Source organism: Chenopodium quinoa, unplaced genomic scaffold, assembly GCF_001683475.1.
Source record: "Chenopodium quinoa cultivar QQ74 unplaced genomic scaffold, ASM168347v1, whole genome shotgun sequence".
Classification (NCBI taxonomy): domain Eukaryota; kingdom Viridiplantae; phylum Streptophyta; class Magnoliopsida; order Caryophyllales; family Amaranthaceae; genus Chenopodium; species Chenopodium quinoa.
Window position 1 is genome coordinate 9,930,828 of NW_018745024.1, and position 26,969 is coordinate 9,957,796.

General features: G+C 33.8%; 2 protein-coding genes across 2 annotated transcripts; one reads left to right on the forward strand and one right to left on the reverse strand.

Annotated features, from left to right (window-relative positions):
- Positions 1–2,266: 2,266 nt before the first annotated feature.
- LOC110708582 lies at positions 2,267–5,167 on the forward strand. The gene is made up of 2 exons (XM_021886755.1): positions 2,267–2,910; positions 4,251–5,167. Exons 1-2 carry the CDS (start codon positions 2,347–2,349, stop codon positions 4,893–4,895), a joined length of 1,209 nt encoding a protein of 402 aa, XP_021742447.1. The 5' UTR covers positions 2,267–2,346; the 3' UTR covers positions 4,896–5,167.
- A 356-nt stretch (positions 5,168–5,523) lies between these two features.
- Positions 5,524–26,674, reverse strand: LOC110708583 (branched-chain-amino-acid aminotransferase-like protein 1). Its single transcript, XM_021886756.1, is given in 31 exon segments — positions 5,524–5,965; positions 6,933–7,071; positions 7,157–7,192; positions 7,752–7,832; positions 9,231–9,302; positions 9,936–10,019; positions 10,495–10,548; positions 11,428–11,513; positions 12,085–12,136; positions 12,522–12,608; positions 12,713–12,767; positions 13,512–13,612; positions 13,737–13,925; positions 14,893–14,995; positions 15,561–15,619; positions 16,320–16,457; positions 16,635–16,727; positions 17,644–17,715; positions 17,831–17,929; positions 18,468–18,535; positions 20,608–20,823; positions 20,896–21,032; positions 22,041–22,111; positions 23,017–23,133; positions 23,820–23,876; positions 24,165–24,249; positions 24,696–24,771; positions 24,878–24,941; positions 25,054–25,182; positions 26,002–26,071; positions 26,209–26,674. Coding segments are annotated over 30 exon segments (2,781 nt in total). The 5' UTR covers positions 26,322–26,674; the 3' UTR covers positions 5,524–5,965; positions 6,933–6,954.
- Between the last annotated feature and the right edge of the window lie 295 nt (positions 26,675–26,969).

Consider the following 26,969-nt stretch of genomic DNA (forward strand, 5'->3'; position numbering starts at 1 on the left):
GTTTATTCTGAAAGACCAGTAAAAGACCAATATTTGATTGAGCTCGGTTTTGCTCTAGAAAAACCAAAATTGTTATATTTGCAAGTTCGAAAAGAATAACGCTCCTGCTTGATTGATGACTGAGTTCAAAAAGATGAACGTTCTCATCGTTGAAAAAGTTGAAACAAAAATTGATGGCGACATCACAAGAGTGTGCATCTCGACTTCAACAATTTGAAGAATTTCCAATCGCAACGTTCGTGTTACTGCCGTTACGATGTTAGAGATAATATCAGAAAATATATGTGTGATATATTTTCCGTATTGATCTTATTAGGAGAATAATATATTTGGGTTTATTATATGTTAAGATATTATTAAAGTATATCTTTTAGGAAGATTGTTTCCTATTTTATGAGCTTAGATTTTGTATAAATACTCAATCTGTTGATGAATAATAATCAAGTCATTCTATTCTCTCTCATAAATAATTGTCAAAAAGAAAACGGAGGAAGTATTAACTATTACAAACAATCTGTCACTTGCATTTTAAGTACTATATTAAATCATGTTGGACCCAATTATCTAATACACCCCGAAAAAATAATTCGTTGCAAGTATTAAAAAAACATAGGAAGTAAAAAGTAAATTGCAGGTCCATACTTATGCCCAATTATCCTTCAAAACAGTTAAGCCTACCAACAAAGTACATATAGGCCCAAATTAAGTTTTGTCATATTTACGCTGCATCAAAGAAGCCCAAAGCCCAATAAAAAAGTGTTGAATAGTTAAACTCCTTAATAAAGGGTGCTCAATTGATCATCATAAAACTCCATTTCCCTTAAAAGACAAGTATAAGGCTTGTAAGTTGTACCAAATCTAACCAATTTGGCTTTAACTCATACCAATTTGGTTTGAACTCATTTCATATGCTTCTCGAATTGACAAATGTCATCCTAAAATTTCAAACTTCCAATCTCGAATTGACAAATGTCATCCTAAAATTTCAAACTTCCAACTGGTAAATGTCATCCTAAAATGTTCAAATTGTTGGTTTATCAATGAATATTAGGAAAAATTACATGGGAATTTTGTTGAAATTGAGGAGAACATACACATTAGGAGTGTTGGAAATTAAATTTTGGGATGTTAACGAGATTGGAGTGATACGTAGAAATTGGAATAACGGTAAAGAAATAAGGAAGACGATATATATAACGCTTAGGGTTACATATAAGAAGCCTATATATATATATATATATATATATATATATATATATATTAGCATCATTTACACTAATTTATGTTTGATTTTGTCATGCATTTCTACAAATGCCAATTTAGAAAATTAGGGGTTACAATTCATAATTTAATCTATGGGACGGGCCATGTATGGCTCAGGTAAGTCCCGTTGGATCTGTCCATGATGAACGGGCCTTAGTTACCCCGTCTATTCTTTTTATGTTTGTTCCAATTTAAAATATTTCATTTGCTTATATATTAAAACCTTATTATAAATTTATTTATGTATAATAAAAGCTTATATTATGTAAGATTTTGTTAGATTCATCTCAATTTATCTTTTTTATAATTTCTAATCTAAAATATTAATGCACAAAGATATAAAATTAAAACAAATTAAAAAGTTAAATAGAACAAACATCAAAAACCGTATTTAAGGACTCGTTGTAAGTGATTCGGGTCGTGAATATAAAGATAAAGTCATAAAACACTCGCATTCTACTTGTGTTGTTTTTTTTTGGTGTTCTACCCGGTTCACCCTTTTGGGCTAATCCGAATTCGGGGATCAGTTCTGAGTGGTTAGGTTCCAGTCTCCTCCCAATTGTTGTTGCGGGGGATCGAACACAGGTCCTCCCTACCAAGTGTAGTCCCAATCACCACTACACCAACACCCAATTGGTGAATTCTACTTGTGTTGTTGAAACTATATAAATTGGACTCTATTTTAGTCCTCCGTATGCTCGTGTGCCCTAAGGAATAATAACGAAATCAAAATTTCAGTTACACTTCCTCCAAATAAAAGTCAACTTCATTACTCGTAAATAAGTGCGCTATAAATAAACCTTTTTCAATTACAAACGTACTAATTAAATTCAAGATTATAAATACAAGATTTTTGAGAGATCATCCAGCTATAATATTAGCTAGGTATTATGTATCAATTCTTCCTAAGAATCTCTCCATCTCAAGTTTCTTTCATAGAATATAATAATCTTATTATATAATATTTTTCCTCTTCCTTTATATTCAACTATACTTTATTTTATTTGTTGAACTCTTTTTAGTCTTCATTGATCTTATACTTATAATTTCTCTCTTTCTTTTTCTTCAAAACCAAAATTAATCATGAAAAATCAAAACCAGCAAGAACAACAAAAACCTCTTTTTCTACCCCTACCAAACAAATTAATACACAATTTTATTAACATTATTCCATACATTCTTATTTTTGGTTGTGGCATAATTATTGGTACGTCTTTTTCTCCTAGTACCATTTTTCCGGTCGATATTGGTAATCTTTTTGTCACCGTTAAAGTCTTTAACACCACAAAGGATTCTTTACTACCACAACCACCACCACCGCCCCCGGCTCTAGAATTAGAGCGAGGCAGCCCACCACCATCGCCGCCACTCGCATTGCCACATCATCACATGGAGGATGAGGAGTTGCTATGGAAAGCATCAATGGTGCCCAAAATTAAAGACAAGAAATTAATGCAAAGAATAATTCCGCAACCAAAAATCGCGTTTTTGTTTTTAGTACGTGGCGCTTTGCCATTGGCTCCTCTTTGGGATAAGTTCTTTCTTGGGTATGAAGGTTTGTACTCCATTTACGTGCATGCTAATCCTTTGTATAATCAGAGTTATTCAAAGGATTCTGTGTTTTTTGGCCGAAGAATTCCTAGCAAGGTACGAGTTCAATCTTGTCCTTTAACTCCCGTTTCCTTTTAGTTGTAACATTATTTACTTTTGCACTATTCACATACTCAACTCAATAAACTTCAAAACCGAATATCTTAATTAAGTTTGCGTTGTCTTAATATTGTGAACTGTCGAGCATTGAATACAAATACATGAATGTGATGATGAATTGTTAATATAATTGAAGTTTAAGGCTTTAAGCGTTTGAATTTTCCCAGCATTTTATTAGCTGAGGTGTTACATATATAATTAATTATATTGATCATGCAATAATGGTAAATTTAATGTTGATTTGGAAAATTAAATTCACAAGTTTGTACTCGTCGTATACTAGCATTATTGTTTACGCTGCATAATAAATGGTTGAAAATCAGGAGCATTTTTAAAGGGAAGCTTTTATATCCGTGCATTAATTTCTGATTTTCCACGTTTTTTTTTTGGAAAGTTAGATTAATTAGTATTGGAAATTCTCATTATCGTCAATGGACTACCAGCGAGATTAGAGTTTGATATTCCGCAATGATTTTTCCAATGTAATATATAACTATGGACCTATCGGTTTATTGAGTGATTTCAACACGTCTAAAATAATATTGGCACTCCCACTTGTGAGTTGTGACATCCTGACTTATGAGTCAATTACACTAAAATCATAGTGTAGATTTATTGATGATCAACTTTATGGAGTGAAAAAACTAAGTTTAAGTAAAACAAGGAATTCTTGTCCCCAAAAAAAAAAAAAAAAAAAAAAAAAGGAAAAAAAGGAATTGAAATAGGTTATTGCATGACAAAGTTTAGAATTTATGCTCTAAAGAATGATGAGAAAGTTGTTATAAATTTGGAGCTTTTTGTTTATGGTAATTTTGGCATATTCTAGCATGTAAAGATATATTTTTCATCAAGGAGTAAAAACTTTTTCTTGTACTTTGCTTAGGTTCTACTCTTTTGCACAACTAAAAAAGCAATTTCATCTGTTTGTCTTTGGAATTTTGGTCGTCCATAGAATCCTCCCTTGCTTGTTCATTCCTTTCTTCATTTCAACTATAATATTCTAACACACTTTTTAACAGAATTTAGTCATTGAAAGTTAAATTGTGGGCTCCATTAGCAAAGTAAATTGATACATTTTCTTAATCCAACATAGAGATTAAATGTTTATTTTAATTTTTCGAGTTCCGCAAAATGCTAAAGTTATAAGGTTTAGACGATAAATTGTTAAGACAAGTTGACTCGCACACCCTGTACCCATTTACAGAGTTTTATGACTATGTAGTTTAGTAACTAAAATACCTTCATTTTAAAATGTGTGCTTTGATCAATTGTATCAGGAAGTGCAATGGGGCAAATTCAACATGGTTGAAGCTGAACGTCGTCTACTAGCCAATGCCCTCCTTGACCACTCCAACCAACGGTTCGTTCTCCTCTCGGAGTCCTGCATCCCATTGTACAACTTCTCCACAGTATACACCTACCTTATAAACTCCCAAAAGAGCTACATTGAGGTTTATGACAAAAAAGGCGGTACAGGCCAAGGCCGTTACAGCCTCCACATGTACCCTCACATTAAACTATCCCAATGGCGAAAAGGGTCTCAATGGTTCGAGATGAGTCGTGAGCTAGCCCTCGAGGTAATATCAGACCGAAAATACTATCCCATCTTTGCAAAGTACTGCAAGAACTCGTGTTATGGGGACGAACACTATATCCCTACTTATGTACACATCAAATTTGGGAAGGAAAATACAAATAGGACAGTTACTTGGGTTGATTGGTCTATAAATGGACCTCATCCTGGTCAATTTCAGAGGCCTAGTGTTACACCTGAGTTATTGGAGAAGTTAAGGACTAAATATACTTGTGAATATAATGGGAAGAAGACTAATGTTTGCTTCTTATTTGCTAGGAAGTTCATGCCAAGTACCTTGAATAGATTGTTGATGTTTGCTCCTAAAGTGATGAAATTCGGGTCATAGAAGTATATTGATGTATTAAGTATAAGGAAATTGTGTTTGAAGATGAGGAGAGTTGAGAATTTTTTTCATTGAGCCATGATTGTATACGGTTATGTAATGCTCGATACATTCTTTATAAATGAAACCTAATAAAAAGAATATTTGTTGTTTGTTGAGAATTTTATTTTGTATGTTGGAATATATGGTGTATTATGTACTTCTTCTGTCTCTAAATAGTTGTCATGCTTGTTGTAAATGGATGTTCCCAAAAAAAAAAAAAAAAAAAAAAAAAACACGCAAAATGTAGATGTGTGTTCACAAGCTCACTCGAGAAGGAAAGGGTTTTTAGGTCATTGGTAGAAGTGTAGAAATGATATTTCAAAATGTAAGGTGATGAAAAGAAAGTGATATAAATGGTTGCTAATTTAGCAATTGAAGCTGTAGAGATTTTTGCTTACCATTCACCAAAAAGCAGCTGCAGGTAGTAGGCGGTTAAGTGGCTAACAACGGCTGCAACACAAGAGCACTAACACAGGGGTAGCTAATGAGATGCTAACCCTGTGCCACTGAGTACTGGCCTTGCGTTGGGCGTTTACGAGAATTATACATTTAATATCAGCTATCAAGAAAAAAAAATCCATTATGCTACTTTAAAAGGCTGGATACTGAGTGCTGAAGCATTTTATTAAGAATGAAGATATCAGGATTCAGGACTGGTGCATTGTTCTATTTACAGTGTTGATGCCACAAAGGGAACAACTGAACAAGCTACTTGATTAAATTAAATAACATTATAAGCTTTATAACAAGGTTACACCTTCAAATCGACGCGGCTCTTATTTGATTAGCATCTGTTATAAATCTTATAATACAATAACTGAGTTTATAAACATGGGCAAACAAGATAGCTCTTATTTGATTAGCATCTGTTATAATACAATTTAACTGAGTTTATAAACATGGGCAAACAGGATAGATCCAACCTTGATGATCTTGTTTATTTTTGTGCAGCTTCATACTTCATTTGCCATTTAAATGCGAATCTGACCTTTGCTCAGAAGAGAATCATATTCATCTTCAAGCTTCAATTCCTGCAGTTTGTGACCCAAGTTCCTTAGCATCATATTAATCTGGCATTAGTTGAGATTTGAGAACCCAGCAGACCAAACTTGGCCCAACATTGCAAAATTCATAATTTAAAATTGGGAAAATTAACAAGGATAATCCCAACTATTGATGTTCTAACTTTTATCTCAATTACGTTTTATCTCTAAACAATCACAATTACATGAGTACCCTTCTCAAAATAGTCTCCCTCATATGGGTTTATTTGGTGGATGGGTAAAAAGGAGACACATTTTTCAAGTGGGAAAATCAAACCTTGGTGGCAACCACCAACTCAATCTAAAAAACAATCCCACAAAATCAAAACCTTGGAAGCAACTCAACCGAATTAACTATCCCACAAACATAATGCTCCAAACAAGAATTAGAGTTTAGCAACAAAATTTCGACTACTGCCAAGCCAAATGACCAAAATTTATCCCATATCATTTATCATTTCAAAAGCCAAACAATTGATTACACTGAACTAACTCATCCCTCAATCATTTATTCATTTGATTGATTAAGTAAATATACTTCATTGGTGAGGTTGAAGATGATGAATGGTTTTTTTTTTTTTTTTTTTTTTTTTTTTTTTTTTTTTTTAAAAAAAAAGGAAAAAAAAAAAAGAAAGAAAATTGTGGTGATTTGGTGAATGGTGAATGTAACAAAGTGAAAGTTTAGAGATTCAGAGCAGCCAAAGAAAGAAAAAACAAAACAATAAAAACATAAGGAGAGAGAGTCAGTAAGAAAAAAGAGTAGATGGCTATAAAAAATTACCTGCTCTTTAGATGGGATTAACCAAACTCAAAATATAGTTGGGATTAAAATAAGAACCCCGATAGTTGAGATTATTCTTATTTATTTCCTTTAAAATTTCGAACGTAATCACAATCAGAACTTCTAGGTTAAAAGTACCTTACCAAGGACGGCATATTACTGATATTAGCATACCTTTTGACAGAAGTAATCATTATTAGGTGGGGATAGGCACCCCGGTCTCTTCTGTCAGTTTTTGGTATACATTCTGCAACCTTCGTGTCACAGGTCCTACCTGCCCCTCTCCAATCGAACGCCCATCAATCTTCACAACCTGACAATAAATATCCCATAAAGAATTTACACAACATGGCTCGAATAACTTTATAAATTCATGGTGCACACATGACAAAACTTACAGGACTAAGTTCACCCATAGTTCCAGTAGTCCACACCTGCAACAAAAATTAGCCACCAAATCAGACATAGAAGGCTGAATCAGAAAGAAAAGGCAAAATAATATCATTTTCAGAACCACACATAAGAAAATGCATTCATAAGCTTCTTGGCCTAATCGACACCAGTCACACCACATTAGAAAAATTTTGCTTCATAATAAGCATACATTGGGATTCAAGTGCATAAAGATAATACTGAACGCCAGATCTACTACACGTTGTCCTAACAGACAACTCTTTGCTGGATATTACAAAATAACAAATGGTTTATGCATTAATAGCCATGAAATTTAAAACATTTGCCATATGCCCTAGGGCAACACAAATCGGGATGAGTAGAAAGATGACTGGAGATTCTATCACCACAACATATAGTTTTTAAGGCATGATTATGCAACACCAAAACACTGTAATGATTCGGAAAATTAAAATATCATTAAAATAAATATAGCGTAATTCAAAACAAAACAAAAATAAAAAAAAAAAAATAAAAAAAATAAAAATAAAATAAAAATAAAAAAACAAACCATAAGATTAGTAAGCTAGAAATTTAGACCTCATCTGCAGTATGAAATTCTGAGAGACTAAGTCGTCGCTCCTCTAAGACAAAACCTTCCTTCACCACAAGGTCCATGACCTATACATATAAAAAGTCGAATATTAACATTTTACAAAGGTAAATAAAACATAATAGCAATATAGTTCAGGGGGAGGGGGGGGGGGGTTCTCTCACTTACTCCTCAGAAAAGTCAGAATGCACAGTGCACTCAGTATATATGGATGAAGAATATTCATCAAATTTCCAATTAATATACACAGTAGAACATGGAGGTAAGCAGTAGGACTCCTTCCGTTATTGAATATTTGCAGCACTTTGACTTTTGCACTACTCACATACACTCTTTGACTTAATTTTTTACTGTATAAGATGAATAGATGTTACTGGTAATATATCGTTAGATTAGTTACAATGTCTATATTCATAAATTATTATTTTTTACAAATTTTACTAATAAGAAATTAAAGATATAAAAATTTATGTCTCACTGGTCAAAGTGATGCACATAAAAAAAAACGGCGGAAGTAGTAAACTAAAAGCACCTATAAGAGAAATGCAGTATAAGGATTATCATATATATGTTGCATTGTGAGTGTGTGTGTGTGTTAGGCTTGGCTGCAGCATTATTCAAAGCAAACTTCATCTCCTACTTTATGCCCCTTTAATTTTCAAAACCTCCAGAAACACATAGACCCCTAATAACACTTTACTACATTAGACATGCTTTTCTACACTATCTAACTTTCGGTCAAGACTTGAAACTCATAAGACTGTAGTTATATTTTATTTAGATGCTTGTGAAAATTGGTGCAAATCAGTTAAATTTGGGTTTTGGACCAATTTTATCAATCTGGTCCATTTTTAGGACACCCCAAAAACCACCAAGATACCTCACATAAACATGAGGACCCCAAGAACAAACTTCAGTACACCCCAAAAAGACGTAAGTGATGATGAGTAAACACATGACTGGTTATAGCCAGAAAAAAATTACCTCCTGAGCCTTAAGTCTATCAACCCACCCACAGTATTCTTTCGAAATTGCACTTGATCTACTAATAGTGAAGAAGCCCCAAATCATTTTATCAGTAAAAAGTTATAACACTCTCGTTTCCTACTTTTCCTTACATGAACTACCCATAAGATACTCTCTAACCCTCTATTTCTTACAGGTGCCCTCCCCTGAAAATATGTGTATCCATCGTACCAGTAACTACCAAAAAGGAATGGAGATAATACTGTATCCTATATATACATAATTTTACGATTTATAGAGAAAATACAAAACTAGGAAGCAAGTGCAGAGATTGACATGGAAAATTCTTAATTGAAACATAGGCAGGGCCGCAGGGGTTATCCAAGTCAGAGCATCACAGAAAATCCATTACTTAAGCGCAGCTTAAAACGTGCTAAGATGAACTACATCCAACATGCTTTGGGGGGTTTGGGGGGGGGGGGGTGAGTTACACGACTTACAGTAGCTCGAGTTATTCCAGGAAGACAGTAGTCCGCATGGGGTGTCAAGACTTTGCCTTTTTTCACCATGAACTGCAAGATGAAATTTAAACAAGCTTATAGAACAGCAGACTGTATATCAACAATTCAACATAGTGACATACATAAATAAACTTTTAAAAGTACGTCTTTAGCCAGAAAAGTAGACATTTTATTTCATAGGCAAGGGCCCACATCCAGGAAGGAGGGATTGGTAAGAGGAAGAGTCCCTGCACGCATAGGTGAGAACACCCATCACGATTTGTGAAAACTTTTCGACTTACCAAAACTCCAGTGCTCCCCAGGAAAATTTGTTGTATTTGCAAACAGGAGTGCTCCAGAAAGCATAATTATTATTAATTTTAAATAAGACATCTATACATCCAGGAGGACATGCATATTTAATTTGGTGATGGAAATTTTTTTAGTATTTGCACATCCATAATTTGCATATAACAGCCATGTGATCCACATTACAAGTTACTACATATGAGAAATTTTGTGAACTGTTCATCTGCTCGCAAATGTGAATGGACAACCTTCTTTCTTTCATTATCGGGTGAGAGAGGTGTGGGACATCATAAAGAGCCGCCATTTAGAATTATCTATAAAGTGTTTTTTTTTTTTTTTTTTTTTGAAGGTAAGTGGAAGTCAAAAAAGAGTAAATAGATGGAAAAACAATCTCACAATATTCGTTGCATTTGTTTCAGAAACATATCCATCTTTGTCGAGCATTATGGCATCATCAGCATTTGCATTGTTCCCTTCTACCTGCATCAAAAAATGGGCTACTTAAACTTATACATCTAGAAAAAAATGATTCAGAAGTCAGAACCATCAACAATTTTGTAAGCCCTGAAAAAAATCTCAAAATTTATAAAACAGTAGAAAAACTCTATCGGTGTGTTTGGATTGAAGGAAATGGAGAGAAAGAAAGGGAAGGGAAATGGAGAGATGGAGTATTTTTCATTTGGATAACAAATGAGAAAGGAAGGGAATTGGAGGGGAGAGAAATGGAGGGATTAAATTATAGGAAATTGATCCCTCCAACAATGAAGAGATTTGGAAGGAAAACTCACCATTCTTCCCTCCCCTCCCTTTCTCTCCCCTCCTCTTCTCCTCCCTCCCCTTCTTTTCCTTCCCCTTTCTTTATCCAAACATACTGTATGAGATTTATACGGGATCTTGATGATATCAATGGTGAAGAACTACAATTATCGCAATTCATGCAAACAGAAGATACTACCTTTGCAAGTATGTTGTTCAGCAGGTTGTTGTGGTGGATCTTTGAATCCAAATTCTGCAAATCCCATAAAATAGAAAGGTGACATAGATTGTATATGCAATTATGCATTACTATCAGCTTGAAACACTTGCATATACGAGCCAAGTTGATCACTTGCATAGATTATAAATTGAATAATCTAATTTTATTATTTAGTTGATTTGCAAAGCTTTAAAAAGATATAATTCAAATCCTTCAAAAAAAAAAAGATATAATTAAAAATAATTAAAATCTTAAACCTCTCTGTTTCAAAAAAAAAAAAAAAAAAAAAAAAAAAAAAAAAAAAAAAAAAAAAAAACTTAAACCTCTCATCATAATCAATCGATGAAGATACATGAACATGTACTTATCACAAGGCCTAAATGCCCTGAAAATAATACGAAGTAATCAACAACATGAAGTTTCATGCATAACCTTGTAATTTTTTTTATCATGTTTGCATAGTAAGGAGACAGCCATGATGATGATAGAACCAGAAGAAAAAAAAAAGAAAAAAAAAAGGACCTAATAATCTTAACAGCCGGTACCAAAACAGTGAAAATGCCTGTCCAAAAGAGCTCATTATGAAAACTGAAAAGAATTATTTATTGAACTTGTTAGAGGACCAGTATACTGGCAGGAGTATTCAGCACTTCAGCAGTCAATAATGCTGGGGCCAAAACTGATCAGCAGAGCTGCCATCATCATCCAGTTCAAGTTTATATTGCTTCTACAAACTGGATCACAAAGGCCTATAATACTCCATCTTATGTTGTAAGTGCAACATATAACTTGAAACATAGACCCTACCACCACAAAGCCCAAAATATGCATGTAAACTGGATAAGCAAAGCTCATATTAAAACACACTCGAGCAGTAACTACATTAAAAACAAAATAAAGCAGAAGTCTTACATTTGGAGAATTGCGGCGGATTGTAGCAGTAACCAAAACTACACCCTTGGTGTTATCATAGACAGGTGGCTTCCATTCCGCAAGAACTACAAAAATAAAATAAAATAAGAAGAGAGTAAATGATTAGTCCTTGATTTTGGATAATGGAAGCTACACAATGAAGGCTCTCAGTCTAAAAGACAATCTTAAGAAGAACAAAGAAATAAAATAAATGTTTCATAAACATAACATTAGTGATATAAAAAATTGCGACCAATTACTCTTGCTACTACTCTCTCTATGCCATAAAGTACTTTACTTGCCTGAAATGTTGAAACTTTGGCTCACACAGTTTTCAAAAGAGTGACAATTATTATGCGATAGAGAGAGCAATCAAACCTATTGCTCACCTCAGAACAACTGCCCAGAGACTGACACTTGGATCACAATTCTATAAGATTCCTACCATGACATCACTTATCAACAGCACTTCTGTCGTTGGATGAGACAAATATTATTTCAGTATGCAAGGCTCAACATGGTGTTACACACAGGGAGTAGTCAAGTTCATGTTAGTAATTGTTGATGAAAAATCTTAGGTTGCTCTATGGACTTCTCCATACACTTGTCTAAGCTAATCAAAATTTCAAAAATAGAGTACCAAACTAGTAGAGCTACCTATTAAGGTGCAGCCATAAAGATTGAAAGCAGGACTCATTCCAGAAGTTACCTGCACAAATCCAGAGAAAAGTTTTTCTTCAGTAAAAAAGAGGTGCATCAAAAGAAAAACCAGAGCATCTAACGTCAATTAAGAGTTTTGGACAATATAAATCTGATTCTGCCAAGCCTAAAGTTTGGAAGCAGTAAATATACAAAGGAAATCTTTTCAAACATTACACCACCATGTCTAAATTGCAACCGTAATTACACCATAGAGAGGTGCTAAGTTGGTTGAAAGTGTATCCCATCTACATTTGCTAAGAATACAGCCCTAGAAAGCATTCCATACAAGATTAGCAGCTATGATCCGAAGGTTGACAGCTAAGTTGTCTACGGACTATCTCAACTCAAACATCTACACAACAAAAGGTTAAAAAAGAAGAAAAAGAAATTACCTTCTTGCCGCGAGTTAAACTAAGCCGTATATGAGAATTATCAAACATGCCATTCCTAATAAGGGTGGTGAAGATAGCTTGCTTGACCTGTTATAAAAAGCCTGTAAAATTGCCAGATATTGAAAGCAAAAAACAACAGAAACAAAAGGCTCTTGTAGAATGTTTAAGTAGTTCTGCCACCGCCACCTCACCTCTTCACGTGTTGGAACATTGCTGAAAGCCAGGGCTTTTGCTGAGTCAAACAGTCTGAAGAAAATTTGTGTGTCGTATAAATATAACATGAAATGGTGGAAACAAAAGAAAAAAAAACAGCAATAACAGCAGCCTATTTACCATGAATCTAACATATATCGACATAGCCAATATAACATATGAAAATTAGGATTTGCTAAATTAAACATAGAAAGTATCAACGTTACAATAATACAGCAAATTTCTACCCACAAAAAGCTTAAGAACAAAATCAGGAATGAAATATGGGGGATCAACTTTGCTCACCTGGGATTCATTGAATTATATTTTTTAAAGGCATGATACAGGGTTAATGGATATAATAAAGTCAAAAAAACTAACAAGGAAGCAACACAGTCTCCAGAAAGATACAATTCAATGAATAAAAAGATTATCATACTGAACAAAAAGATCAAGTCCAACGTCAGTCCTCTTCCTTGATATAAAAAACTAACTAGAAGGAAGAAGGCAATTAATGGTCTACTTTGAAATCAACACGTGATTCCTAAAACAATTAGATCAAGAACCCAACATGTTTTCAAGCTTCAGTCATGTTCATTAATCTGATCCCCAAACATAGAAAAACCTACATACTAAATCAGGCAACCATGGCTTAATCTGAGCACAGTTTTATATAGTGACTTCCCCCCTTTATATCAGCATATAATATATTCAAAGAACTCTATTGACACCATGTATCATTTGGAAAAAAATATAGTAACTACCAAATCAGTTAAGAAGTAAATTGTCTGTACTGACCTATCCAAATGCTCCTCAAGCTTAAAAATTTTTCCTTTGTATATGCGGAGTCCTTCCCAAACAGAATCACCTCCTTGTACCACTGAGTCTAGAACTGAAACCTTGAAGAGGCAATAATACAAGAACAGGCAGTTAACACTTATATTGTTAACACACAGACAAAATGTATATATTTAGCAGCTATCCCCGAAAGCCCCAAGTGTTTCAAAGCAGAACACGATTCACCTTCGCACTATCACGAGGTAGAATCTCATCACCAACCCATGCAAGTAAATTTTCATTCGCTGGAACAGGAAGACTTGGAGGGGGCAAGGGTGAGCTAAGAAGGGGATGTGACCGCTTAAGACGACGCTTGAGAAAGTTGTAGAAGGGTAGACATTGTTCCAGCAAGTCATAAAGAGAAGAAGGGAATGTCTGATACATGAAAGCAGAAATAAATTACAAAAAGAAAAGGAAACACAAAAAAGGGTTAACAACAATAACAACTAACATCAGCTTCCGTTTCCAGCCATGTAAAGAAGTGAAACTAAAATTCATTCTCAAACTTTTTAGTTATCCTATCTCCCACGAGTCCCACCCAATGAAAGAGGAAATTTAAAATGAAAATCCTTAAAGTTAAAATTATCAAAATAAACATATTACTATCTAAATCTAATCAAGCCAAATTGAACTTTCAGGATATCTACTGGCTACCCTGACTTTATCTCCAAACCATGAAAATGGAAATTAGCATGATATACACAGACATGAATCACATGATTATACAAAACCTATAAACACTCATCAAGTTATTCCTTGACACAAATTCTAGAGAGCATTTGTAAAGACATTATGACAGGACCTCAAAGATGCATCTTGGAAGTTGATAGACTCAGAGTCCTCAGACAAATACAGATGAAGATAGGACTGATAGAGTGATAGGTGTCATAATTTTAAGACATGTAATAAAAGTCACAAAGGGGATGTACTGTCACCCATATATAACAATGAGCCAAGGTAAAATAATTAAGTTCCCTCAATCTATCATGCAATAATTTGTCTACAAAATCAAGCAAAGTCCGGAATTGCTCAGGATTATACGATAGCTCATAGGAAAGAAAAGGAACTTAGAAATCCTATGGGTTTTTTCTTTCGAAGTGCACTACAATATTGTTAAATGGATTTGTAGAAACTGCTATCAGTTGAAACTAATGATCCATCTGTATTGTTAAATAACTCATAATCTGTATTAAAAATTGAAGCAAAATTTTTGACACTCGTTTCAACCCCTCAAATGATCGCCTTCATTAAACATTCAGAACTTTGATGTTACATTTCCTTAAAAGAAAACACCGGCACAAGTTCTATAACCTTCCATAAGTAAAGAATGGGTCAACAAAACCTTGGGATATCTGCGTTCTGTTTTGAAACCAGTTGATTTATGCACACTTTCATACCACCATGGAGCCCAGACACCGTCTATGTTCTTTGGACCAGCATTCCATCTGATGAAAAAAGAAAGTTATTTAAATTTTGACTACCTATAAACTCAAAACCACAAAATTATCCCATAAGAAAAAGAAATTAATATGCATGTGCATTTTATTTATATGAAAATCATATGCAGTAAGCCAAAGGTGAGGATGGGATTGGAGGTGGATTTACAAGCCTTAAGCATAAAAAATGAATTTGAGAGGCCAATCTGGTAAGAGTTAAATGCAACTAAATCCATTAAACTTTAATTCATAACAAAACTAGACTAATGGTATTGAGCAACTTGTATAAAACAGAGGGAACATCTGCATATACAAGACTAATATGATCCACTATCAATTAATTTCCAAGCAAGGCCAAAGACATTGAAGGGAGTGCTCTTATACAGCACTTGTTTATGGAAAATTTTCAGTAATTTTTTGATATTCAAATAATATATAGCCAAATAATTTAAGTAATTAACTAACAATCTGAAATTCATGAGTCTGATGAGATGAAATGTCTAAAATATTCTCCTTCATAAAACACTACAGCTATATGAACAGAGGACTAGTAGAGTTCATGCATGTTTCTCACTTGAGCATTGCAGGCTGAAAAGGAATATTCAGGTCCTGGCATAGACCACGTAAAGCTTCCTGCAGAAACAATCACAAAGACACCAATTTATAATAATGATGAAGAAATAGGAAGCAAACTTCCAACAATTTAACAAGACATTCTCATAACAACTTGAGAGCCAAAATTGAACCTTATCTTACCAGATAACAAAAAAAGAAAATTAAATACTCATAACATTGCAAATAAACTTTCACCAAATAATGAATACACTTGAGCCTAAACTCCCACGTACTGTAAGTTCAGTTATATACTGGGACACTAAAGATGATGCTAGAGTTTATTACGGAATATTTACGCAATCTTTTCTTTCACAAAAAACTTATTTTAGTAATCAGCCAAAACCTCAGCCACTATTACAACCATTCAGCAATTTACTTGTTTCATCTGTACAAGTGTACAACAATGGAAATTAAAGAAGTACAACGTACAAGGTCGAACAAAATATGATGTGCATTAAGAAAAGTTTTTGTAACAACATATGATGTAAAAGATTTTAAAATCCATCATGGACAAATCTTTAATAAAAATTAAAAAAGTAAATATCAGAACAATATAGGAGCATAGTGTAAGATCAACTAGCAGATATGGTTTTATATTCTGTCGTTTATCATTCATCTGTGCAAAGCACAATTTTAGAAAAAGAAAGCGCACTGTATATTCTACATGCAAACCAAAAATCTCATGATTAAAATACTACTGAAAAGTTTGAGCATTAACCTCTGGATCTCGTTGAAGATCTCCAGCATCAATGACAGCAGGCGGATTTCCTAGATCACAGAGCTCACTGTATATGGTGACAAGAGCAGCTAAACCAACCTCGAGAAAAGTTGGGGGCACAACCTTGTCAAAGGATGACTAAGAATCAAACATACAGATAGTTAGCACATTTAATAATAAAACAATTATTTGTAGAGAGTAGAGACGCAAAAACAAATTTCCTACAAGTAGCTATTCAGGCACTTCACGTGATGATGAGTTTTGCATACTCACTACTTCAGAGAAAATTAAAGATAAAAAACAATGAAAACTCACCAGAACATCCATTGGATTTCTTATCAATATGAAGTGCTTTCCTTTCTTCATCAAACCATCTGGCAAGCCAGGTAGCCGTTGTTTAGACATGTGCTGAAACCAAAATTAGGCTATTTTCATACACAAACAATAAGGCCTTAAAGCTTCAGCAAGTGTTCAAAGATAAAGAGTGCTACAAACTATTGGTGAATTAAGTAGTCTTCCAGATGATCAAGGCAGCCACCTTTGCTCTAGTATGGAGTATAGAATATACCAAAGGTCTAAATATTACAAGATGATAAAAAGATCAATGAAGTTTCATCATATCCATGTACAGATGTACTAGTTAGTAGGGCTTAATGGATTTCCTACATTCATTATAAAAAAAAATAAAAAAAAAGCATCATTGCTTTGTCAAACAAATTTAGACGAGCAAAAGAGCAAATTATATCAACAAGAAATGGTAGTAATCAAATAACAATAGCTAAAGCTAGTTTTAGCTAAGAATGTGAGTAGAATGGATGTCAATTACACAGAAAAAGGTGATATCCTTGAACACATTATATCCTTGAACCTCACTCAAAGCTTATATGTGCTCAATTATAAGGCCCAAGTATTTGGATTCACATGATACCAAAGTGGTTCACTCTTCAGTCATGCAATAGCTCCTTGACACAACTTAGTTCTTGTACTTCCTCAGTCCCAATTTAGTGTACCGACTTTCCTTTTTTGTTTCTCAATTTAGTTTGCTCCTTTCTACTTTTGACAAGGGGCTACTAAATTTTTAAATAGTTCTTTCTTAAATCACTAAAAGTTGGACCCCACCCTCTCTTTCATTCAATTAAGAAAAATAACCCACTACCTTTCATCACACCTACTTGATGTGAGAGTGGTGTGTCAAGCATCCACGTACAACAAAATTATTTCCTTAAACATGTTTAGAAACTTAAATAAAAGTCACTACATTCACAATATTTTTTTATGTGACATTCTTAAAGTCATCAAGTGCAACTAGAAATGAGATAATTACCTTACAAAAGCGATACTTTTTATTTCCAGGAGCATAGATGATCTCATTCACAACCTTCTCCACATCAGATTCCTATTAGCAATAAAAAATAGAATAATCATGGTAGAAGTAAAGAAAAGAAATTACAGTATTATTTTGTTTTAGGTGTGAAATTAGTGGTCATACTTTTTATTTCACCATTACATACCATGTTTGACAAAACCTCCTCTCGGTAACGCCGCTTTGCACCAGTAACTTGAAGAAAGTTCGCATAAAGGGGTTCATCAAGCACGTCAATATCATCCCGCTATTTAAAAAACAATAATGATGATAAATAAAGAGAACACTAGACATTATAATCAATAAGAAATTAAGTACTAGTTCACATAGAGCACATAAAATAGCCCCGGCCACACACGCGATCCCAAAACCCGCGTAAGGTTCCATCCCAAAACCAATTGGCAATGGTCAATGGAGGAGTAACTCTTAACTCATATCCTCCGTAACACCGTAACTACAAAGTAATTATCTTTCCTATTCTCCAAAGTATTCATTTGACCCAAAAGATTGACATGAAATTGAAACAATTAGCTAATTAGCAAACACAAAACCTAGGGAAAATAGCTTGTACTTGAATCATTTCAACATTTTTCTGGTAACAATTATGATAATTGCTATTTGCAAATAACATTAACAGATCAAAAGAATTGAACATGTTTAGATAAATCATGCAAAATTGATCAATTTACAATGAATAATAATAATAATAATAATTCAAAATTGAGCAGAAAATAGAAAATGGTGAAAATGTGAAGAAATTAAAAGAAATGAAAATGATTAATTACTTGAGCGAAGGAGTACATGAGACTTGTGCTGAGAGATCGAGGAGCAGACCATGAATGAATCACCTCCACTTCCGCCATTGATGAATGCTTCGTCTTAGGTAATGAGTAATGACTATGATTTCTGATTGTTTCAACGTTTGGAATTGCTGGACCCGCTTCAATTCATGACAATTATTTTGTCATTCTGTTTGAAGTTATATCTGAACTTATTACTGTTTGACTTATGTACTCCGTATATACAATATAGCAGTACTTCGTATATGATACTCCGTATGATATACGGAGTACTATTATACTCCGTGTTTTAATAAGCATTACAGGTTGACTTTTTTCACTATTCACAAATTGGATTTGACTCTATTATTTAACTAATATATATCCTCCATAATAAATAAATGTTATTATAATCCGTATATCTCTGTAATGTATACAATCATTATACGTAGTATTAATTTTCTTAAGATTTTACTATCATATATTAAGTAATTAGATAAATTAATGGTCAAAGTTGTGTCTTGGCAAATGTTATTATACTCCATATATCTTTGTAATGTATACTATCATTATACGTAGTATTAATTTTCTTAAGATTTTACTAACATATAATTAGATAAATTAATGGTCAAAATTGTGTTTTGGCATGCGTATTTGGTCAAAGTGTAATACTTATTAAAACACAAAGGGAGTATTAATATTAATTTATTTACAGAAATGTCATGCTAATTGGGATTTTATGTTAATTTATTCACAGAAATGTCTCTAGATAAACGTTTTATTGTTTATCACAAAGATAAATTGGGTTATTAAAATTTAAAGATCAAATACTCCGTATTTTAAGGTAATATCCCTAGGGCGTTAGATAAGAGAACTAAATGTGGAAATATTATTGTAAAAATAACATTAATTACATGATCGACGAGTGATTTTGTAAAATAACATTCCAAAATTAATACTCCCTCCATTTTTAAATACTTGCTCCAGGTCTCCATGCGCGGAGTTTTAGTAGAAATTAGATAAAGTAATAAAAATATGGAGCTAGTGGGGTTGGTGGAAGAATAAAAAATTATAAAAAAAAAAACAAAAGTAGTGGAGAGAATTAGAGGACAGAGAATATATGTTGGGATCAATAGGTGAAAAAATTGATTAAATATTGTAAAAACTTTCCAAATAAGGAAATGGAGCAAGTATTTAAAAACGGCCACAAATGAAAAGTGGAGCAAGTATTTAAAAGCGAAGGGACTACTATTTTAAGTACTCCGTAATACATTAATCTCTTATCTAACGCCTCGTGACACTTGTTAGCACTTTTAATGGTAACAGTAACTACATTCAAAATAAGTCGAACAATAATCAAATTTAAGATGTTTTGGTTTGAATTATTTGTAGCAGTTTGATCTGAATTTTCAAGCACCAGTATATTTTTTTATTTGATTAAACTGGATCCATTTACATCCTACTGCCCTTCATAATTCTCAATTTAACCTTATTATTCCCATCCACAGCATACCTCACTACACTTTTACAAGCAAGCAATCAGCAATGGACATCCACCTAACAAGCACAGCTCCACGCCTCCACCACCCTCTTCTCTATTCCCACCACAAGCACCATACATTGACTATCGTCGACCTTCACAATGCAAATCAAAAATCCATCAATGGATTATTCATGCCTATGCAAATTTTCTAAAACCTGTTGTAACAACGATGTTCCCGAATTCCACTACCACCTATACGCAGAGGCCTTCACAATGTTCACTAGCACATATGTGGAGGCATCAAGATTCTTTTTTTGCACAAAGAGAGGACAAAGACAATCCTCGTTGAGTTGCTACTCTTCCTAAATAGCAAAAAAAAAAAACACACACACACACACACTACCTTGCATAGCTGTTGAAATGAAGAATGAACTGATTTACAGCATCATCAATACTTAATACAGTAGATACTATCAAATATAATCAAATAAGAGTACTCTATGTTTTACATAATAATCCACATTTTAAACTATTTCCTACAAAATGCTTTTAGCACTCGTTACAAAGTTAAAAGGGAAGCGTCAACAAAACTACAAAAGAATTTTGCTTTCTTAATAGAGATAAATAGAGTTGTTGCAAAAATACATTGTTATGAGCACACACTTTCACTACTTTACTAGCTTATATAGGATAGCACCAGCAAGTGTACATCTGATCTCTTATATGATTCCATGTACGGTAGCAAATTATATGGCCTAATAGATTTGGTTATATCCCTAACAAGAAGATTACTTTGACAGCATAGGTTCAGAAAACAATTGAAAGTATCAATGTTTCGTATCACCGAGGCAATAATGGCCACGGGACCAATATCCATTTCTTTGATCAAGGTTTTTAAAGTCATCTCCTGAAATGTCGCCGTGTTGGATTCTGTGGAATAATCGCTGAGGCGATCTTCTTCTTTATTATCTACACGAGGACTACCATTCAATTTGCTGTCACTGTTTTTTCTTCGATTTAGAAAAATGGATAGCACCCGAACAAGATGTGGGAGGCATGATGGATCATAGATTACATCAGCTCCCAAACTGCAAGGCAATCAAACAAAATATGTTAGCTCAGGGATGCGAGTAACAGGTCATATAATTTACTAATTAAGGCCCTGCTTTGCCTGCAATTACTAAATTGAAATTATATATGCTGATTAAAAGCAATTTATTGATCTTCTTTTCTGATTATGACTGAAATGTGCATTGTTGTATAATTCTTTAAACTTGAGAAGAACAGAACTTCAATCTCTCCAGATATTAACAGCATTCTTTGTAGATTCTAGATAGGGTACCCTTAAGATAGTACATGCAACCATTAAAGTGTACTCAAACTATGTCCATGCTCAAGTTGACTATGCAAGCTGGTTCACAGTTGGCTATATGGCCTATATTTTATCAAAGCGAAACTTGCAACATTTCTACAGCTTAAATGCCCAATTGCCTGGTCTCAGACTTTCATACTTCGTAGCATAAAATTATCTTAAAGGGAGAAATCTCCATTGAAGAGTCACAACCAACTGATCCTCATAGATGAGTATAAATGAAAGAAGTGAAACGAAGTGTCACTTCAGGAAACATGATTACATGAGAATTGAACATCTAAAAAGCCTGCAAGTTACCAGCTCTTATGCATCATATCAGGTTAGGGTTTAGAATTTGAATCTGAAAACTTAAACAAGTCAAATTCAGATTGAGGTAATGAACCTATTTAGAGCTTAACCAAACACGAACCCGGCCAAACCCACCCTACATGATTTCCTCTTTCATCCTAGCCATCTTGTGGGATTGAGTTATGGGTTTGAAAATTGAAATTTCTTTAAACATTGGATATGGGTTCTCCTCATTCCAAGCCCATACTTTATACCCAAACCCCCCTGAATACTCTAGAAGCTAGAAATCTAGAGATTTACGCGTTGCTAAAGTTTACAACAACAGACTTTAGACAGCATAGAATATAAAAACGCATGGCAATAACGTAGGAAAACCATCCTCAAAAAGAAGAGATATATAGTTATACTAGCATAAGACTAACAAAGTAATTCTTACATAATATCAGACTTGATTTGCTGAAGTTCACTCTCTTTTGCAGATTCCCAAGGCAAATGTATGCATTGCACCTGCACAAAATGATAGGAAACTTATTCCTATGTAGGGTTAAGCTGTTACATAATAATGATTCTGCTCCCACACTAGCCATTCCGAACGTGCTAGCAAATGGAATATATTCAAATAATTACATAATAATACCAACTATTATAACATATATGATCCATTAAAGGTCAAAGCAGTGAGCATACACGTCAAACTAGATGGTTCAGTCTTTCTTTCCAACTCTATCCCTATCTTATCTATCCATACATTGTATGAAAAGCCAGCAATTAGTTTTAAAGTATATATATTGGATGAGAGTTTATAGCAAAATTCACACAGAATGCCTTCTAAAAATTAAGTTTTTTCCACATCAAACAAAGGTCACTGCTACATCCATTATCTATTAAAAAAAATCAAGGGAAAGAGTAAGGAGACCATCTTCCATACTGTGACCAAACTTTCCACAGACCAAACTAGATTTTTCTGGCAATTGGTACATGTGATGAGTACAGAAACATAATTTGGACTACCATTTTGAAGCACCAAGAATAAGAAAGGAGGAAAAGTATAGATAGTCAAGATAGAGGGATTAGTATTTACATTACATGGTGTTGCAATGGGCAATGCATAACAAAAGTAAATGCTATATACAAAAACTCCTAATTCATTTACATGTCGCTTAAGGTTTTACGTGCCACAAAGGCACATAGCACAATGACGCAGCACAATTGCACAAATAGAGCACAATCAAAAGATTAAAGAAGCAAACTCACAAGCATGGCAATATGAACCTAATTAGCTCTAAAGGTGGATTCAAAGATATAAATAGTAAATGCAAAGAATCCAATTCAAACATCTGGAGCATTAAGGCTTAAAGAGAGTGCTTATCAACATCAGATGTTAATGCCTTAAAGTAGTCATTATAACTCACCATATATGAGCTACCTGTACTTTTGGCTAAAGAAGCTTCTGGATCTTCAATCTTATTCAATTCCAAGTTAATCTTCAAATTTGCTAAACTTGATGCATCACCGTCAGACAAGATAACCTGCATTAAAAACACAAAAACAAGAATCAATACTCAGAAAATATGAAACTGCAATCTCGGCTGAAAAAAGCTCTTGGATGGAAATAATCGACATCTGGGGAAAAGCAGGGTCAAAAGACCAGCACCGGCAACAAGTCATCCTCAAAAACAGTACCAAAAAGAACAGGCTACAAAACTAGAAACAGAGGAAACACTGAGCACATTGAGAAAATGGGGGATAGTAGATAGACAAGAGAGAAAGACAACAGACATATGTGGTGCAATTTTAAATAGAGAGAAAAAATGAAGTGTCAAATCCTTTATGGTTTATACTAAGGGATTTAGATGTTTCCCATTTTAGGTGGCTTGGCCACTAGTTCTTATAGGCATCTATACTCTCCAGGAGTTAACAATTTAAATATTGGAATTCAGAAACATTCCTAACACTGCAACAAACACGAATAACTGTTCTGTTCTAGCCGCTAGGTCAGAGTATTAACCCAAAACATAGCCAAGCTAAACCCACAATGAGTCAATCTACCAATTAAAAGAAGGTTTCATCAACTCGACTCACCCCTCCCCGTCCAAGAAATGAAAAGGTAAAATTATGTTGAATAACGACAGTAAAACAGTTATCACAATTTATTAGATACATAAAACAATTTAAGATTTTCTTCTTATTATGAAGGAAATAAAATATATCGAACCTGAGAGGCTTTAACATGCTTAAGGCAGACACCAAGCAGACCTACACCTGAACCAACCTGTTTCACATGCAACGAACAAAAGAGCACAAGTATAATCAGAATTAACACAATCACGATCATGAATTATCAAATTGCAGTGCAGGATTATTTACTTATATAATATAGTTCCACAAGCCAAGTTATGGTCATTTTACAAAAGCGTATCAAGAATGAGAGACTAGTGCCACTTATAGCAGCTTGATTTCCTAGTTAATCACCAAGTTATTCACAGGATCAGCCATATTATTCTATGTAGTTCAACTTATAAACCTCTTCAAAAGAAATGTATTATGGCAAATACTTCACCTCAAAACATGATTTCCCCGTAAAAACTTCAGGGAATGAAAGAATAAACTCTGACAGAAAAAGACTAGAAGGCCAAAGAGCACACCTACACATTATTTACATAATTAGCTTGAATGTTCAAACTTCAAAGCAAGTAAATTAAATATGACTAGACTTTCAGTGCAAAAGGGAAATTTCTGAGCAAGACCAAACTAAATTAGAACCACTAAAAGACGAAGCTAACAAAACCATATGCTGAAGACTACAAATCTTAGCTTCTGACAATTCCACAAGAAAATTTTCTTTTCCAATTTTTCAAAATCATAATAAGATAAATACATAGTACAATATTCAGATTCTCATTAAATTCTGCGCCTGGAACAATGCTTGATAAAAGAGCAATATACCTACTGTAGTATTGTTGCGTTAAAAGAAAAACCAAGATTACAGCACAAAGGAAATAAAAATCAATTAATTTCATAATTTTCATTCGGTCAAGTGAACATAAAAGGGAAAAAAAATCTAAAAAGAACATATTGACAGAAAACTTACCCAGTGTCCCCTTGAAGCATGTTAAGAGAACATTGTAATGGCACAACCATCTGCATTTCACCGGGGTAACTAGGAACTTAAAAACATATCAGCAAAAAGAAGTGAAAGTGTTATCCAGACAGTAGCTCCACTAAAAACCCTCATGTTTGACTACGAGGAAGTAATGATTTAAAATTGCTTACTGTCATGAAAAATAAATGATATGCATTTCACAATCCACGCTTTTTCGTTCCCTGATGTGTCTTCCTACGATTTTAAATCAGAAGTACAACAAGACAATGCATATGAGTATATGATAAATGAGAACACCAACTCAAGGGCTTCCATGCAAAAGCAATATTGCCTAACCAAAACTGACCTTCAAAGAAACCATGTAGTGAGCATAACGTTCATAAAATTCATCCAACACATTGCCGCCAGTTAATTCAATTTCTTTAATGAGCTTCTTCAGAAATAGTTTCAAATAAGGCACATGAAGGTTCTCATCCTGCAACAATACAAAGCCAGATATGATTATTTACCAAAAAAACCTCCAACCACTGTACAACAATATTATTCTAAGTTTACTCAGGTCGTTAATCAATACACATTTTTAGTGGATAAACCTTGCACATATAAGAGAGCTATTGGCCAATTACCATCCATTACCACTTGGGAGGAGTATTGATGGTAATGAGTATTCATGAAGAAAAACACAAGTTTGGGATGAGATTGCATTACTAAGGACATTCAGATGTTGTTTTGTTAACTTAAATTTCTTTCCATTACCGCTATTTATTATCAGCTACTTAACGCCGATATGAGACATCTATATTCTCTTCTTTCAAGCCAAATATAGTACAGCACAAACGACATTACCCATGGAAAAAATTCTCATTGGTGGACATTCTCACACAAACTCATACAATCAACAAGCAACACTTCCCTTAAAATTACCTAGCTAAACAAACCCTTTAATGATGTCCCAGCTATAAATGAGTAAAGAAACAAACTTCTTCTGACAGGAATTAACTGTCACGTTAACAACATAATTTAAATGTAAAAGGTAAAACACAACACCTAAATCCGAACAAATATAGTACGTAGTATATGCAAAATACACTGATCAACAACCAGAAAATACCCGATTAGCTATTTAGCACATATTCCAAAAGCAAAATCATCATTGATCATTCATAACTTCCCGCCCTCCACAATAGGCAAAATCCAATTGGGGTCATACATAAATTACAGGTAAATGAGTAAAATGACAATATCAAATATTCTAAATTTCTACCCAAAAAAAAAATAAACAAATAAAAATTACAAGTTTGTTGATGCAATAATCCCAAACGAATTGTTGCACATCCTCTGAAATCAAGCCACCCCCACATTTCCTGTAATTGCATAAAAAAAATTGGGGAAATTATTAGAATAAAATATTAGTAACAAGTAATTTGCAACACAATTAAGAAGTATGGTGAAATGGAATTTTTTATTTTTTTTTTCTAAAAAATATTCAATTAAATTTTACCTTGCTAAAGAAATCAAAGAATCGGATGGTTCCATAGCAAGAAAAGCTGAGACCAAATACAGCTTGTTAAGGTCCAAGTTTCCCATGTCAAATTCCCAGTAATGGTTCGACATGATTAATTTATTTGGCTAATGGGGACTGGGGAGGTTTTGAGCCGATGGAAGGGGTTTGGGACTTTTTTTTTTTTTTTTTTTTTTTTGAGGAAAGAGGTTTGGGACTTTTGGGTAGAGAAGAAATACACTTGTGAAGTTGTGAACTTGGGTGTTGAGGAGTAAATATAGACCACTACCAGGTATGGATATTTGGAATTCATACCACAATAAAAAAAAATACGTAAAAAAAATTATAAAATTTATAAAGCTAAAACAAAATGGAAAAGGAAGAAGGATTAGAGGGTGAAAAAAACAGGAACTCAAAAAACTACCACTTACGAGAAAAAGCTCCGGTGGTCGGAAAATCAGTCCCACAAAAACCCCATCAAAGTTGCAGTAATCTTCCTTTCAAGGAGCGGTGCTCGATGTACTAAAGGTGAGAATTTTGTGGCTGATTCAAATTAAAGGAGTTATTCGAAGTTTGGTTGATGAAAGATGATAGTCGAAGGTTAACGAAGAATGTTCAAGGTCTATACTTACAATTGCAGCCATGAAAAACAGTGGGTTCAATTCCCAGAGATCGAAAGATTTTGGATATGAGGGGGTAGAGGTTGGTTGTCGGTGCTCCGTTATTATTGACTTGTATACTGTTATGGTTAATTTTAATAT

Excerpts from the sequence above, each read along its gene's own strand:
- LOC110708582 (XM_021886755.1), top strand. The coding sequence starts at position 2,347 with ATGAAAAATCAAAACCAGCAAGAACAACAAAAACCTCTTTTTCTACCC. Across the intron at positions 2,911-4,250 it reads GCCGAAGAATTCCTAGCAAG|GAAGTGCAATGGGGCAAATT; the intron begins GTACGAGTTCAA and ends CAATTGTATCAG.